Here is an 18,055-nt window from a genome sequence, read left to right as displayed (position 1 = left end):
TCTCACGGGCAGGTATTGTTGTTTTGTTTTCAGGTTTGTTCAAACTGTAAAAGTGAGCGATTTAAATGGGAAGTGTGTGCATTTTTAAAAGGGCACACATTGACCACAGCATGAAAACGCAACTTTTTTTTTATTAAAGTGTGCATTTTACACATTGTGCATTTTTAAAGGTCTGCATTTCTTACTGTTAAAAGCATTTTCGAGTGGTTTGCGAACAGAAATGAAATTCCCGTACATCTGGAGAGCTGCTGCCAGTCAGTATAGACCAGGCTTCCCCAATCTGAAAAACAACTCCCATCATGCCCAGACAACACCACTGGGTGTATTGGCTGAGGATGATGGGAGTTCTACTCCAGCACATCTGGAGGGCGCCAGGTTGGAGGAAGGCTGGTAGAAGGCCGCTTCATGTGGCCATCCATGGAGAGGCCGTGACTCAGAGTGGTGCAGCCCTCGCTTTGCATGCGGAAGGTGTCCGGCTCAATCCCTGCCGTCCCCAGTTGAAAAGGGGTCTCTGACAGCAGGGGCAGGGGACGGCCCGGTGCTCTTGGCCTGGAAGCTCAGAGCGCTCCTGGCCCTGTCGGGCAGAGTAAACCTCCCTGGGTGGGATGGCCTAGTGGTGTATGCCACAGGACGAGACAACTGCATATGTGCATGCCAATTTGCAAGAAAACAAATATTTAAATACACAGCTGCCCACAAATATCCAAATGTTTGTGTTCTTCACCACCGCTGCGCACCTGTGAGCACGTTTCTCTGTGTTCTGGATTTATTAAAATGAGACCTAAAAGCCTGGAAGTTGCCAAGCGGATATGAACACCTTGGAATGAATTGGCAAGAGTTAAAATTTAGTTTAGAAAGCGTCCCTCTCAACGGCACGTTTCAAAAGCAAAAATGGACGTGCTTGAAACTCCCGAGGTCTGAAACAAATACTGAAGTTTTGCCACGTTTCACATTTCTTTCCAGCCCTAACCCAAGCACTGATTCAGACGGCTAGAATGAGATCAGAGGTCACCACACACCATCCCAAATCCAGTGTGCCAAAAACAAAGGAGGGAGGCTAAAGAAGCTATTCCCTCCCAAAGGCATTGGACTCATGAGTGAACACTGCAGATGGCTCTAGCAAGTGAGTCAAGCTGCACAGCGTGATACCTCCCCCTACCCTAGTCTAGTATTCCTAACCAATTTTAACCGAGGACCTTCCTTCTCGACACTGAACAAGGCCGGACTCTGGCATGTGAAACCACTCCTTGGCTTGATCTGATTTGAGCCTCAGCTCCGTAACTGGAGAGGAGTGCCTCTGAGCCCGCGCAGAATGCCTTTCTCCCACCACGGAGTCCTTCCTGCCTGATCAGATATGGTTCCTCTCGAGTCTTTAGCCGGGTCTTCCCCAGCCCGGTGCTCTCCAGAATTGTTGGATGGTAAGGCCCATCATCCCCAGCCCAGCAGGTCTTCAGCCCAACACCTCTGGAGGACACCAGGTTGGGGAAGATGGCCACTCTTTCTCGGAAAGCCCCAACTCGGCAAATGCAAACACCAAACCTACTGTGGGCAAAGCTTCCTTGCAAGGGAAATGCACATTTGGGAAGATTTGGGTGAGGGAACTGGGCAGCTTCTTCCTCTTCCTCCCCGTATAGCCCCGTCTCTGGAAAGCCTTCGGCGTGCTGCTTGCTCGGCGTTCTGCTCTTGCCTAGATAACGCTCTTTTAAGCCCCCTCGTGTGTGTGATGGTTCGACTTAGAGATTTAGAGGCAGGACAAACCAAGAAGGAGCCCCGGTCCACAGCACCGCTTGCTCTGGGCATGAATTCAGCCAGCTGTGAAGGGATCAGGAAGGTCATCCTTCCTTGGGCTTCCACTTCTTATCAGCCCCAAACAACTGAGGGCCCAGCCTGCCATGCCAGGAGCTTGGGCGCCCCCGAATGACCCGGGCTGCCAAGGCCTTTGATCTCGGCTGTCTGCCGCTAAGATGCAACTCCACCCTTCTAGCTTGGAGCCCAAGCCTGGCGCTTCCTTCTGGGCTTATTCCCAAGGCGGCTGGACTTCTGTCACGTGTAGAAGGCTGAAATGCGGTCCGCACGCGCTCCGACACACCCTAATTGCTAGAAAATTCTGAAAAGCAGGGTACTTTCCGCATTGCAAAGCCTACACGGCCCCACGTGTACGTTGTCTGCTGCGTGTGTGTGTGTGCTTAAGGGTGAATGGGGCAATGGCTGCAGAGCCGTTGGCCAAGGCAAAGCGCCACGTTACAGGATCGATAGCAGCAGCTAAGCTCTGGCAAAGCACCCGTTACAAACAAGGGCGACGGCAGTCATTCTGAGTCGACGTTCTCCATCCTCAACGGGGAGCCAGGCTGGGGCAACATCACTGGGGAGCAGAGCCAAGCAGACTGAAGGGCAGAGGCCGGGCTGCTCCTCACGCCTCCCTACCTGGGGGTAAATCCCCCAAGCAGGAGCACTGCGTAAGATGGATGGTTGCCTACAGTTGTGCCTGGTACTTGGGGAGTCCAGAGTAAGACGCGGGGCATTTGGGGAATACCAACGACCTTGAGGATGCAACGGAAGGCAGGTTTATGTAGCCCAGTTCACAGGCCGCCTGAAACCTCTCCATGTTCTCTCTCTCTCTCTGTCTCTCCCTCCTCCTTTCTTTCGCTGCACCATCTGCTGAAGTGGATTGCAGAGCGACCTCATGGCTGTCTCCCAGATAGAGAAAATGGCCACAGCCTGTTTATCACAGATGTTGGGGATGGGGGGGGGGGGAGATGTCGTCCCCCCAGCAGAAGGACAAAAGGACTGTGCTGTCAGAGGAGTTCTGCTCAGGCTTCTGTCGCTGGGGCGAGATCTGGTTTCCCAGCAAACACCGGGAAGCGCTGGGAAGTGTTTGCCATGGCCTGGAGACTGACACGCGCACACATGCACACTCCCCCCCACAAAACACTTGCGCTCCTGATGCTCACGCACAGATGTACGATTCCACCCACACTGCACCCTCCTACCTTTACTTGGCTAATCCTTAGGGTGACGATATGAAAAGGAGGACCGGGCTCCTGCATCTTGAACAGTTGTACTAAAAAGGAAATTTCAGCAGGTGTCGTTTGTATATATGGGGAACCTGGTGAAATTCCCTCTTCATCACAACAGTTAAAGCTGCAAGAGCCCTGTCCTCTTTTAAACCTGGTCACTCTAGTATAGCTCCTGCAGCTTTAACTGTGGTGATAAAGAGGAAATTTCACCAGGTGTGGCATGCCTACAAATGACCCCTGCTGAAATTCCCTTTTTGATACAACTGTTAAAGATACAGGAGCCCGGTCCTCCTTTTCATAGGGTCACCCTACTAATCCTGCACAGCACACCTGGGGCTTGACAAGCATCTATGCAATAGCATTTCCCTTCACTCTTTTTGTGGTACATTGGGGGGTCCACGAGGAACATGCAGTCTCCCCGCCCCCTCCGCCCCCAAGTGCACTTCAATACCGCTATAAATAGGGTGGATCTGGTCCTATTCTAGCATTCTGTTCCTACAGCGGCTGACTGTGAGAAACCCACAAGCAGGGGATGAGTGCAACAGCACCCTCCCACCCATGTTCCCCAGCAACTGGTGCATATAGGCTTACTGGAGGTAGCATAGAGCCGACAGGACTAGTAGCCGTTGACAGCATGGCAATTTTCCATTCTCTGTCTCATCTCTGGGTGTGTGTTTTCCAGGCTGAAATGAACAGCCTAGCCGAAGGCAAAGCATTCGGAGGAGACCTGCCAAAGCGTTGGTCCATCTAGCCCAGTGTGGCCTTCTCACCTGTGTGACTGGTGGTATCCTCAGACCTTTTTAACTGAGCCCTGAACCTGGGACACCTCCATGCAAAGCGTGAGCTCTACCACTTCACCTGGAAAGGTATCTGGCTAAAACCCATGCTGGGTTGCCTTAATAAAATCTGATTTGGAAAGGTATGACCTACAGACCGGCAGCAACTTTCCAAGGCAAAGAAGGGTCTTTCCTAGTCCATTCCCAAGGATAGGGGTGAAGGCGCTGGTGGAATTAATTTCTCCCCTTCCCTCCCTTCCCTGAAGGCTTTAGAACACCAGGGCTTTGTACAGCGATAATGAGAGAAAGCTCAACAGCCCTGCTTATGTTGGAATGGGAACCTTTGAGAGAATATTTGAAAGAGACAGAGAAAAATGATGTATTTGCCTGTGGATTTTAGACCAAGAGACAGAAAGGGAGGAAAGAAAGCATAACCCTGTGAATCTAATGTATTTAAATTGGGTGGACATGTAAAGGGCAATTAAGAAAATAAGGGGCATTTCTGGCATGAAGAGGGCAAAAGAAAAATATACCCTAACCTCACCCTTAAATGTTTTTAGTGTAATTGTAGTTGCTATATGTATTTCTGTTGGTATGTATTATGTGTGTATGTATTATGTGTGATGTTTGTTTAGATGCTGTTGGAAAAATAAAAATGATGAATCGGAGAACACCAGGGCTTTGTGAGACTAGACATTCATCGGGGTTCTCCGACTGCCCCTCTCCCTATGATCTAGGCTACAAGACCTCTCACAACACAACAGGAGTAGGACTCATCACGATGTTAGATGCCAACGTGACTTGCATAGCAAACTCTAGATCGCTCAAGCAAGTGAGCCCAGCTGCGTCCCATCCAGGAGAGCAAATGCAAAGGAGCCCTGTAGCCTCTCGCCAGCCTGAGGCCGCTCTCAATAGCTGCTTGAAGCCATGCCTGACTGCCCCCCTTTCACCACCTTCGCACACACCCCCTTCATGCAGAGAAAGCGAACGGAGAGAGCTCCTCGTACCTTCTATGGGTTTTGGTACAAAATGTGATGATGGTTTGGTCTTTTTCACCCGGTTCCCCTTCATAATCTGCCCTTCTTTATTGAGTCCCAAGAACCAGGCTCTTCCGGACTCCTGCTGCCGGTACAGCGTAGAGGAGTAGATCACATAGTAGTTTTCAAAGACAGACTCCTTGAACTTGCACTCTGGTGTGAAGATGTCCTGCAGCAAACGAGAGAGGAAGGAAGAGGTTAATCTGAAGGCGCTTCGAAGTAGCCATCAGCCGAGAGATAAGCTGGGCAATTCTTCCGTGCAAACTCTGCAACACAGAGAACATAAAGCTAAAGGAGGCAGAGCCAAGCGAAACAGTTCTCAAGGGACAGAGACTTAACTTTGGGTGGGGAACCTCAGGCCTTCTGGGGGCTTCTCCGGAAGGCCCCACGCCCCTTTCCCCACCCCGGCCACCAGCCATTATTCCAGCTGTTAAGCATCTCTTCCCTTTTGGCACACACACACAAACACACACACACACACACGGGTCCCAAAAGTTGAGACACCCCTCCTGGCCTCCTAAGGCTTTAGTTACTGACGGCAAGAGCTTTACGCTAAAACACGTTGCACTTTTTGCCCCTGCCCCCTTTGCCCCCAAGAACTCCTCAGAAACAGAATTCGGCCCTCAGGCTGAAAGAGCTTCCACCCCTCTGCTTAAAGGGAAAGGCTTCAAGTAGGGTGACCATATGAAAAGGAGGACAGGGCTCCTCCTGTATCTTTAACAGTTGTATTGAAGGGAGAATTTCAGCAGGTGTCATTTGTAGGCATGCAGCACCTGGTGAAATTGCCCCTTCATCTTCACAGTTAAAGCTGCAGGAGCTATACTAGAGTGACTAAAGAGTGACTAAAGAGGGCAGGGATCCTGCAGCTTTAACTGTTGTGATGAAGGGGGAATTTCACGAGGTTCTCAATATATACGTGCTGAAATTCCCCTTTCTATGCAACTGTTAAAGATACAAGAGCCTGTCCTCTTTTTCATATGGTCACCCTACTTCAAGAACATTTTTATTAATGATTTGGACGAGGAGGTGCAGGGAATGCTTATCAAATTTGCAGATGACATAAAATTGGGTGGGATAGCTAATGCCCTGGAAGACAGAAACAAACTTCAAAGTGATCTTGATAGGTTGGAGTGCTGGGCTGAAAACAACAGGATGAAATTTAATAGGGATAAATGCCAAGTTCTACATTTAGGAAATAGAAACCAAAGGCACAGTTACAAGATGGGGGATACTTGGCTCAGCAATACTACAAACGAGAAGGATCTTGGAATTGTTGTAGATCGCAAGCTGAATATGAGCCAACAGTGCGATATGGCTGCAAGAAAGGCAAATGCTATTTTGGGCTGCATTAATAGAAGTATAGCTTCCAAATTGCGTGAGGTACTAGGTCCTCTCTATTCGGCCCTGGTTAGGCCTCATCTAGAGTATTGCGTCCAGTTCTGGGCTCCAATTTCAAGAAGGACGCAGACAAGCTGGAGCATGTTCAGAGGAGGGCAACCAGGGTGATCAGGGGTCTGGAAACAAAGCCCTATGAAGAAAGACCGAAACAACTGGGCATGTTTAGCCTGGAGAAGAGAAGATGGAGGGGAGACATGATAGCACTCTTCAAATACTTGAAAGGTTGTCACACAGAGGAGGGCCAGGATCTCTTCTCGATCCTCCCAGAGTGCAGGACACGGAATAAGGGGCTCAAGTTAAAGGAAGCCAGATTCCAGCTGGACATCAGGAAAAACTTCCTGACTGTTAGAGCAGTACGACAATGGAACCAGTTACCTAGGGAAGTGGTGGGCTCTCCCACACTAGAGGCCTTCAAGAGGCAGCTGGACAACCATCTGTCAGGGATGCTTTAGGGTGGGTTCCTGCACTGAGCAGGGCGTTGGACTCGATGGCCTTGTAGGCCCCTTCCAGCTCTGCTATTCTATGATTCTATGAACATAGGATATGATACTAGCCCTGCTGGGAGGAGCCAAAAGTCCATCCAATCTGGCTTCCTGCTTGCAAAACTGGCCAGTTCCAGATGCTTCTGAGGGGGCCAGAGGCAGGAGACAGGACGGCAACGGTGCTCTGCTGCTGTGCACCGCCCAGCAAGAGGTCCTCAGAGTTATGGCGGCTCCAACTGTTCCTTCAGGCCAACCGGCCTCATAACCTTCAACAGGCCTCGTCTCTTCCCCCATGAATTTGTCTAACCCTACCCCTTTGAATAGGGTGACCCTATGAAAAGGAGGACAGGGCTCCTGTATCTTTAAGAGTTGCATAGAGAAGGGAATTTCAGCAGGTGTCATTTGTATATATGGAGAACCTGGTGAAATTCCCTCTTCATCACCACAGTGAAAGCTGCAGGAGCTATACTAGAGTGACCAGATTAAAAGAGGGCAGGGCTCCTGCAGCTTTAACTCTTGTGATGAAGAGGAAATTTCACCAGGTTCTCCAGATATACAAATGACACCCGCTGAAATTTTCTTTTCAATACAGCTGTTAAAGATACAGGAGCCCGGTCCTCCTTTTCATAGGGTCACCCTACCTTTGAAGCCACCTAAGCCAGTGGCCGTTTTGGCTAGAACGAGCGGCTTCAAGAGGGCTCTGCAAGATGTGGGCTGGGCTGACTAGCCGGCCCCTCCATGCGCTGAGCATGCACAGAGGAGAGTTCCGCTCGCCTGCGCTGGCAGGGGAAGGGAGCCAGAAACCGCCGGAGGCTCCAACAGCTCTTTCATACCTCCTCAGAACAACAGCTCAAGGAGGAGCTTGGGAGAGGGGACGTTTAAGGCTTGGCACCCTTGCCGGATCCCCACGGCCGTTCGTCCCTGGCGAGGAGACAAGTAGATGCCCAAAAGGAAGCTTCAAATGTGTGCAAAAAAGAAAAGAAAAGAGGAGGCCACTGCGTGAAGAAAGCAATGCGCTCGCTCGTGCGAAATTGGTAGGGCTGTCAACCCATTAAAGACTTCCCCCAGCTGATTGATCACCTGCCATTTAACCAATCAACTGATGCAATTGATTAAATTGAAATAAGTCTGCATTTTGCCAGAATCTCAGTTTAGGAGCCTTATACAGAAAGTGAAGGATGAGATAAGTAACAGCACAACTGATGGTGAGCTGCTAGAAGGAAGGTCTTCTGTAATATTGTTGTTTACCATTTATTCTTTCACAAGCACTCTGAAACTGGAACAGGGTAAAGAGAGAGAGAGAGAGAAAAAGCCCACACTCCACTCACAGCCCCACTGATTAAAATGGATTGATGCCAATTAATCAACTTAAGCCTTACAGCAGATTAATCTACCAATTAAGGATTGTGGGCCTACAAGGGGCTACGTAGTTAAAAGGGTGCGGTGGAGGGAATCGAAAGATCGTTTATGTTAGGGCCAAACTAGACGTTTTATGGTAGTTTTTTCGCCAAGGGGTTTTCGTCACCGTTTAAACATTCTATGAAAAATGGTTTGGGAGGAAAAGGGTGAAACAGCCCCCAAGCTGGGTCTCTTCCTCCACTCGACACCCCCCCCCCCCCGGAGCGACATGCAGCTGCTTTGCACTGGGGTGGGAAAAGCCCTCAGGAAAAACAGTAATGGAATGCATCTTTTGGCCCAGAGAGGCTGGAGAACTGGCACAAAAACCGGACAGCATTTCTCAGGGCTCGAAATGAAGATCATAGGTGCTTTTCATGTTATTAAAAAGCCAAACAGCAGTCTGTTCCCTGTCAAAAGTGCAATCTGCTGAAGGTTTTTCACTTGCAGGTTGAGCCCAGTTCCCCCCCCCCTTCCTATTATTTATCACAGAATCGTAGAATCATAGAATAGCAGAGTTGGAAGGGGCCCACAAGGCCATCGAGTCCAACCCCCTGCTCAATGCAGGGATCCACCCTCATAATGAACAGAACTGGTTCCAGCTCTAATTCAGTCCTCAGTCTTGTCCCTAAGCATGATCCAGGTGGGATAGCTTGCTTGCTTGCTTATTTATTTATTTATTTTATTACATTTTTATACCGCCCAATAGCCAAAGCTCTCTGGGCGGTTCACAAAAATTAAAACTATAATAAAAACAACCAACAGGTTAAAAACATAAATACAAAATACAGTATCAAAAGCACAACCAGGATAAAACCACGCAGCAAAATTGATATAAGATTAGAATGCAGAGTTAGAACAGTAAAATTTAAAATTAAGTTAAAATTAAGTATTAAAATACTGAGAGAATAAAAAGGTCTTCAGTTGGCAACGAAAGGAGTACAGTGTAGGCGCCAGGCGGACCTCCTTAGGGAGCTCGTTCCACAGCCGGGGTGCCACAGCGGAGAAGGCCCTGCTCCTAGTAGCCATCTGCCCCACTTCCTTTAGCAGGGGCTCACGGAGAAGGGCCCCTGTAGATGAACTTAAGGTCCGGGCAGGTACATATGAGAGGAGGCGTTCCTTCAAATAACCTGGCCCCAAACCGTTTAGGGCTTTGAATGTTAATACCAGCTGCCTTTTAATTTATAAATTCATAACTTGAATTTTCACAAAAGTTGTGAAATGGGACTGTGATGTAACAGCTGCTGGCCAATCAGAGCTAGGCACAGCCACCTTCAGCTGCAAACCCACAGAACTCCTCGCCTTGAACTTGACCCTGGGCAGGAGGAGAAGGAGGCTCATTTGGCCAGAACACGTCCAATGCAATTCCAGAATGTTGCGGCTGCTCTTCCAGTATACATTCGTCTGTGCTGCTTAAACAGATGCAACTGTAGTGGTAAGCGTGGGTCAGTGCATCGAAGGGCTGAGGCAGGAAGCCTGCCCACCCTCCCTTTGAGTGTGCTGCTCCTGCTGCCTTGCAGCTTTAGGGTGCTCCAGGATCGGCAGACGGCCGGGCCCTTTGCCTCTAGCTGTGGCAGCAAAGACAGGAAAACGATGCCGTCCGTACCACAGACCGGCTCTCCCAGAAATGTTGCCAAAGCCCCTTTCAGAGACAACCCCTGAACCTGCAGGCTGAGCCACTGCAGTGAACCTGGACACCGTAACACAGGAGGCAAGGCCCTCTCCTAGAGAGAGGATATTCTTTGGGAGTCTCAAGAATGTGGTGTGTGTGAAGTGACAGCAATCTGATTGACAATGCAGACAGCGCAGGGTGCCGGGAGGGGGAGAGGTATCCAAAAGAAGACCTTGGCCTTCCATAAGGCCATCGTCCCCCCTGTTCATTCATTCACTTACTTATAATCCCCTTGTTCCTTCCCCAAGGATTCAAGATGTTCAAACCGTTTTCTCGTATAGAATAGCATCAACCGGGAGGTTGATCTGTTGCAGTAAATTAGTTTTCTTTTTAGACAATGGCTGGCATTTACCGCACCCAAACCCTGTCCCCTCCCCAACCAACACACACACACCACAAGAGAACTGAAGTACAAAAAATACACATTAAGATGGAATAATGGCTTCCATTGTCATTTTACACAATGCGCTCAGGATGGTGTATGTACAAACAAACAAACATGCATTTGTTTGCACAAAGGGGAGGGCTCTGCCTACCGTTTGGTGGGAGAATCTGAATCTCAAGGAGATGTTTCCATCCATTAATGGCACAGATTAACCCATTAAGGGCTGCAGGCCGAGTTACTCCATTCGAGGTTTACTGGAGACCAGTGAGCAACTAACACCCTCCTCTGTGTGTGGGTGGGGGGGGGGCAGTCTTGTGGGTGCAGCGGTTGCACTCTATCTCAGATCCAGGGGCCAGAGAAACACTCAAATCCCATGGTGTTAAGAATATCAGAAGAGGCCTGATGCTGAATCAGACCAAGGGACATAGAATCACAGAATAGTAGAGTTGAAAGGGGCCTACAAGGCCATCGAGTCCAACCCCCTGCTCAATGCAGGAATCCAACACAGTGCAACAGCACCCTCCCACCCATGTTCCCCAGCAACTGATGCACACAGACTTACTGCCTCGAATACTGGAGGTAGCATACAACCATCAGGGCTAGTAGCCATGGATTGCCTTCGCCTCTAGGAATTTATCCAACCCCTTTTAAAGCCATCCAAATTGGTGGCCATCACTACATAGAATCATAGAATCATAGAATAGCAGAATTGGAAGGGGCCTACAAGGCCATCTAGTCAAACCCCCTGCTCAAAGCAGGAATCCACCCTAAAGCATCCCTGACAGATGCTTGTCCAGCTGCCTCTTGAAGGCCTCTAGTGTGGGAGAGCCCACAACCTCCCTAGGTAACTGATTCCACCGTCGCACTGCTCTAACAGTCAGGAAGTTTTTCCTGATGTCCAGCCGGAATCTGGCTTCCTTTAACTTGAGCCCGTTATTCCGTGTCCTGCACTCTGGGAGGATCGAGAAGAGATCCTGGCCCTCCTCTGTGTGACAACCTTTTAAGTATTTGAAGAGTGCTGTCATGTCTCCCCTCAATCTTCTCTTCTCCAGGCGAAACATGCCCAGTTCTTTCAGTCTCTCTTCATAGGGCTTTGTTTCCAGACCCCTGATCATCCGGGTTGCCCTCCTCTGAACACGCTCCAGCTTTGTCTGTGTCCTTCTTGAATTGTGGAGCCCAGAACTGGACACAATACTCTAGATGAGGCCTAACCAGGCCCGAATTGAGAGGAACCAGGACCTCATGTGATTTGGAAGCTATACTTCTATTAATGCAGCCCAAAACAGCATTGGCCTTTCTTGCAGCCATATCGCACTGTTGGCTCATATTCAGCTTGCGATCTACAACAATTCCAAGATCCTTCTCATTTGTAGTATTGCTGAGCCAAGTGTCCCCCATCTTGTAACTGTGCATTTGGTTTCTATTCCCTAAATGTATAACTTGGCATTTATCCCTATTAAATTTCATTCTGTTGTTTTCAGCCTTTGTCACTACCACATCTTGTGGTAGTGAGTTCCATAATTTAGGCGCTGTGTGAAGAAGTCCTTCCTTTGATTTGTCCTGAATCTCCCACCAATCAGCTTCAAGGGATGACTCCGGGTTCTAGGATTTTGAGAGAGAGAGAAAAATGTCTCCCTGTCCACATTCTCCACACCAGGCATCATTGTGTACACCTCTATCATGTCTCCCCTCAGCCTCCTCTTTTCCAAGCTAAACAATCCCAGTTGATGTAACCTTCCCTCATAGGGGAGATGCTCCAACCTCTTAATCATTTGAGTTGCCCTCTTCTGCACTTTTTATTGTAGCACCTCTGCTCCCGAGGCAACACACCTTTACCGGCTGGGAATTATGGGAGCTTTGGTTGGGAGAGGCTGCTTTGGTCCTTGCGCCCTCGCCACGCCACGCCTCTCCGCGACAGACCAGCCCTGCCCTGCTGCTGGGTTCTCTTTCAAGCTCAAGCACGGATCGGTTTCAGCCACGTAATTACCACTGGGATGCACAGACTTCCCTTACTTATTTCATAGCCCTTGATTTAAAGGGATGCTGTTTGCAGTTAAATTAAATTGGCAGGGACGGTTTGGAAATTGCCGCGATTTAAAATACCTTTTACCGGAGCCTGCAAGGTCCCAACCACCACCTTTCCCTTTTCTCTCATTTTCAGATGTCAAAACTGCTTTGCTTCCATCGCCAGGGGGAAAGTGGCTGTTGTCTGAGTGGAGGATATTCCGTGAACATTTGCACCCCCAGATCGCAATTACTGCGCAGATGTTTGGAGCAAGATTAGATGAGCGAGTTGGAGCCAGCTCCCAGGAGGGTGCTTTGCTCCCACCGCTTCTCTGGTTCGCTTGCAGGAATCAGCCCCAACTCACAGGATGGGCAAAGAACTGGGCATCCCCTGGATGAGCTACAGAGGCTGGGCACAGCTCAGCTTGTATCCTACTCCTGCTATGTCACGCTTAGTGGAATGTGGCTGTAGTGGAATGTGGTTTTGGATTTCTGCACAATGTTTGTTGGTGTGTGGACCTGACTTTATGGCCTTCTGCCACAAATTCATGTAATATTTGCTATTAATATTGTGACCAGGATGACTTCAGTCAGATTAGATTACCCCAGTTTGCTTCCACACTTTCTTTCTTTCTTTCCTTCCTTCCTTCCTTCCTTCCTTCCTTCCTTCCTTCCTTCCTAGAATTGCCATCCTTTGTCCACTCACTTTTTACAGAGAATCATAGAATCATAAAATAGCAAAGTTGGAAGGGGCCTACAATTCCAAGATTGACTTCCATGCCAAGTGGATTCCCAGAAGGTCTCCTTTGGAAATGAAGCTGGGCTAAATGGCATCGTTTTGGAAACCAATGCATTCCTTTAGGGAACCTTATAGACAGCCGTTGGCAAAACCCGAAACAACAAATGCATCAAAGGTTTTAAAAACCAGGGGATGCTTCCTTCTGCTTTCATGCTGCTTGTGGACTGCAGGGGGTGGGGTGATAAGCCGGGAATTCTTTTTCAGTACAGATGAAGCATTTGCAAGAACAATTTCCCATGTCACAAAGCCTTGGTCAAGCCAAGCTGTGTTGGCCTTGGCATCTCCAATAAAGGCCACGTGAGTCTGGAGCAAGCACTGATAGGCTCATGGAGGTGCAAGGCGCACCTTGGAGATCCCCCAGTCTACCTCGCTGCTCAGTGCAGGTTCTGCAATGCAAGGCAGGGTCCAGCAACAGCCTGCCTGACAGATGGCCCTCCAGCCTCTGCTTAGACACCTCCAGCGAAGGAGAACCCCCCCCCCCCGCTGCCTGAGGCAGTCTGCTCCATGGCCAAACAGCCTTCACGAGTTGAAAGTCTTCCTAACGTCTAGCCAAGATCAGCTTCCCTGCAGCTTCCAACCACTGGTTCTAATCCTGCCCACCGGAGCGACCGAGAACAACTCTGCTCCAACTTCTGCTGGCCGTTGGTGACCTTGCACAAGTGGGCAAGGCATAAAGAAGGTGACGGCAAGAGAATTCTTTGCTGAAGGAACCTTTTGAGAGAACACATTGGCAGGCAGGAGAAAAGGGTTTCCTTCCAGGATCCTGCTGGATCCATCAGTGCCCATCAATGCCTGATTGGCTGGAGACGGGTGCTTGAATCGGAGCCACAGGGTGCAGAGAACTGCCAGAGCCCCTTGCTATCCACCCCGCATTTGCTCGCCTTCAAGCCCAATTTCAGAGCTGTCAGAGCAGGGAATTCAATTCTCCCTGTCACCACATCCTTCACCCTTCTCCCACCCCCAAAATCCCTGCTGCGTTCAGATGATTACATTTTTGACAACTCACTGACAGGCTGGCCCCAGCTGACCAATTAACTGCTGGCCTTTTGGTGGCAAGCTCAACCTGGGGGTCAAGGGATCTTCTCCCCGGCTGGCCGTGGGGTTCCGGAGCAAAGAGAAACGCCACATGATCTGACAGCTTGTCTGTGAGGCGGTGCGTGTGTGCGTGTGCGTGTTGCAGGCTGTGGAGGGCTTTGTCCCTTTTCGGGGCTTCTCTGCATGACTGCTGTGCTATACACACGCACACACACACACGCACACACACACACACCCCGAGGAAGAAGCAGGCACAAGAGCAGTCACTGCTGCAGGACCGTTTTTTCAGAAGGCCGCTTGTGCAATATGAATTTTGGAACTTCTGGTGCACAACTTTTGGGCTGCATGAGATGCTGCCTCGGGGACTGGGGCCATGCATACACGCGCGCACGCGCGCACACGTATGCTGGGGGAGGGGGTGGAGAGAGTGGGCTGACACTCTGAGCAAGAAAGGCATTGTTTCGTGTGTTGAGTCATCCACTTTCCACACACCGCTTTCATCGCGTTATCTCCTGCTTTTTATTCCACATTCACCATGACTTGACGCAAGGTGTAGACCTGGCCTAAGACTCCACCTCTACCTTGTACGATCTTTGGGGCAGGTTACTTCTCCTTTGCCACACCTTCTGTGGCAGCCATTTTGTGGGGGTGCCCGGGACAGTTTCTCAAATCGCCAAATGTGCTCATGGCCCAAAAAGCTTGCCTGCCCCTTAACCCTTCATTTTACTCTCACAACCACCCTGTGAGGTTGTTTAAAGTAACCCCCAAAGCGTCATGGTTCAGTCGGGATTTGGACTCAACTCTCCCTGCTTTCAATCCACCACACTCACTACTGCAGCGTAGCGGCTCCCAATTCGCCAGCCATCAGCAGGCAGGGTGCAAACGAGGCCCATGCCTGCCTTTTCAACACCACCAGAGTCTGCAGCCTGCAAAACGTGCCGCAACAGGGCCAGCCTCCTGGACAGAGCGATTCATCCACATTATTCAGAAGCTGAATAGCCGGGTGACGCTCCAGTGCTGCAGACGAGGATTGATCAATGTCAGATGCTGAAGCGACGTTGTTAAATTTTGATCCTGGAATTGTCCTGGGTAGCAGTGAGAGGAGGAGAAGGCGGCTGCCTCCCCGGGTTTCTAAGGCAGCAGAAGAAATGCAAGGCACCAGTTACGGAAGACTTGTCTGAAGCCCCGTTTATGCCAGTGAGGTTTGTGCAGGAGCACTTTCTGGGGGGTGAACTGTGCCTATGCTGGGTCAGAGAGTCGGCCGTCCTTAAAAAGACCCTTGTAAACAACAGCTGGGCTGAAGAGGGGAGGATCATAGAACCATAGAATAGCAGAGTTGGAAGGGGCCTACAAGGCCATCGAGTCCAACCCCCTGCTCAATGCAGGAATCCACCCTAAAGCATCCCTGACAGATGGTTGTCCAGCTGCCTCTTGAAGGCCTCTAGTGTGGGAGAGCCCACCACCTCCCTAGGTAACTGGTTCCATTGTCGTACTGCTCTAACAGTCAGGAAGTTTTTCCTGATGTCCAGCCGGAATCTGACGTCCTTTAACTTGAGACCGTTATTCCGTGTCCTGCACTCTGGGAGGATCGAGAAGAGATCCTGGCCCTCCTCTGTGTGACAACCTTTCAAGTATTTGAAGAGTGCTCTCATGTCTTCAATGGAGGAGGAACCTTGGCCCAGTGGGAGGAGCACCTCCTTGCTTGGCAGGGAGACGATCCATGGCTTGAGCCCTTGGATTTTCAGGTGGGACAGGGAAAACTCCTGCCTGAAAACCTTGAAGAGCTGCTGCTGTGCCAGTCAGTGGCCCAGCGGAGAGGATCTCGCAATATACTGATCGTGAGATCCTCCCCTTAGCCCACACGCAGGCACGACATCCCAGGGGGAAGGAGGATGTCGCACCCGACATTTTTATTATTATTATTATTATTATTATTATTATTATTATTATTATTATTATTATTTTTAAAAAAGGAGCTGAGTGCATGTGTGCTCCAACAAAAGGTGGTGTGGTATTTTGTTTTATTTTATAAAAAAGCCCCGACCCCGCTTCCCCCACCCCGATTCCTTCCTTCTACTGATCCCCGCTACTCACAGGGAGGAGGGAAGAAGCCAGGACAGGTGGCCACACCTCCCGCTGTCTCGGGACGATCCTGAGACTGTGGGAAGAATTGGGTTTGCCCAGGGAGTACTAATCCCTGGGGAAACCCATTCTCATCCCACCTTCCTCCCCATCATTTGAATGCACAGGGTCTCGACTGTGACCAGCCCAGATTTTTGGGCTGGTGTAGAAACGGACAGTGCCGACAATATCGGGCTAGATGGACCAAGGGGGATGTGACTCCAGATAAGGCAGCTTCCCAAATCTCATGTCCTTAAGAGGAGTGATAATGTAATTCAGAAATGTTAATTAACCTGCAATAGGAATGAATAAAAAGCATCCCAAATGGCACCCCTCCCCCTTGAGATGCTTTTGATTCCCTAATGCAACTTTTGATCCTGAAATAGATGTTTTTTGTTAGCCCAGAGCGGATCAAGATTTCAGATTCCACCCACTCTCTGCAAGCAACTCTCTCTCTCTCACACACACACCCAGTCCCGTCCCTCTGAGTTTGTCGATCATAATTTTGCAGCCGCAGTAGGCGTGTGAGATGAAAGGGACCGTTCTCAGGGCAAAGCTGCCTGTGCGTTCTGAAGACGGGATAGAAACGCCACTGCCGGGAGCCTTCCATTTCCTAAAGTGGTGTTTATCAAACGGATGAATCGTTCGGAGGTGGCGGGGAGGGAGCCGTCAAACCAAACCAGCCGCGCTAAGAGCCGCGGCCCAAATCCCAGGCTGCTCTTTACGACGACGAGGCCGGTTGCACCTGGCCGCTGCGCAAGAGGCATTTTTCAAAGCCCCGACTAGGCTCCGGTGGCCTGGCAGTGTTCCCTCCTTCCTTAGGGTTTCAAGGAAAGGCGGCCCACGGGGACCCCCAAGCCTCCACGTACGCCCAATCAGTTTTCCTGGCAGCGGCACTTGACAGAAGCAACAGAAATCAGTCACGTCCGTCCTCCTTTTTACAGCGCTACGCTTTGTGCACCTCTCCTGGATGCAGGCTCGGGTTCATCTGTTGTTTCCCAACGGCATATTTGGCCCTATGAGAGCGTCGGAAGAGCCGTGCTGGATCAGGCCGTAGCTCCCAAAGGGCTACAAATGCAGCTGCGGGCGAGAGAGGAGGAGCTGATGCCACAGGAGTGGGTGGGGGGCTGTTAACTCAATTTTGAAAGTCTGTCGCCAAATCTGCAGTCTGCCCTGTTAGGGAAAACCTTCAGCTGCTTTGGGTGTGCTTCTGCTTCACCGCCACCTTGCTTCTGCATCCGCAGAGGCCCCTCTCCTGGGTCGGGGGCTGCACTTGGCTTGAATGGGTCACAATTTGGGCAAGACCTGAATAGGCAAGTATCCCCCGGAGGCCATTTCAGCATTCGGGACCTCAGTAATCCCGGGGTCCCACTGCTATCCTTGCTCTCTACGTGCTTCCGATGGCAACCAACCTTTTTTCCACAGGTAAGTCCTCCCCTCCGTGGAGGTCAGCATTTCTCAGCCGTTGCACCACTGTCTTTGGAGGGGACACCAGAAGGGAAGGCCGGAGAGAAAGGGAGCCTGGTTGAGCACATCAGGACGGGACAGGGGAGGGACCAGGTTCCAAGCCCCAGAACCTCTCCGGTCATCTCCGAAGCTTTTGTTGACCTCGTGCCATTGAGTCAACCCTACGAGCCATGCTACCCTTCTGCTAGAATGCAGCAGTTGGAGCAGGCCATGCCCCTGACCCACGAGGGCTGATCGAACTGCAGCCACTTAGGCAAAGCTGCGTTTGCAGACTTACTAAGCGGCACGGAGGAGCAATCGCCAGGGGTGAGACCAGCATCTCACCAAGGGATGACAAGGCTCCACCACAACCAGGTGGATCATCCTTCATCCTTCTCCCACAGCACAAAGTTCTTCACCATCCTCGATTTCCTCAACCTTCCGTTCAGAATTGCCCCCTTAGAATCACACGGTCAGGGGCAAGTTAG

At 50.4% G+C, this 18,055-nt stretch overlaps 1 protein-coding gene across 2 annotated transcripts in view; it reads right to left on the bottom strand.

The window, feature by feature from the left end:
* FGF12 (fibroblast growth factor 12) overlaps positions 1 to 18,055 on the bottom strand; it is a 271,217-nt gene that overhangs the window by 451 nt on the left and 252,711 nt on the right. For both annotated transcript variants that reach the window (XM_063131734.1, XM_063131733.1), the window contains exon 4: positions 4,801 to 4,999. In XM_063131734.1, coding sequence (XP_062987804.1) covers positions 4,801 to 4,999 — 199 coding nt within the window. The remainder of the gene's footprint in view (positions 1 to 4,800; positions 5,000 to 18,055) is intronic.

The sequence above is a fragment of the Elgaria multicarinata genome, chromosome 8 (genome assembly GCF_023053635.1).
Source record: "Elgaria multicarinata webbii isolate HBS135686 ecotype San Diego chromosome 8, rElgMul1.1.pri, whole genome shotgun sequence".
Classification (NCBI taxonomy): Eukaryota; Metazoa; Chordata; class Lepidosauria; order Squamata; family Anguidae; genus Elgaria; species Elgaria multicarinata.
Note: the sequence above shows the minus strand (reverse complement) of the source record. Positions and strands in the feature narration are given on the sequence as shown.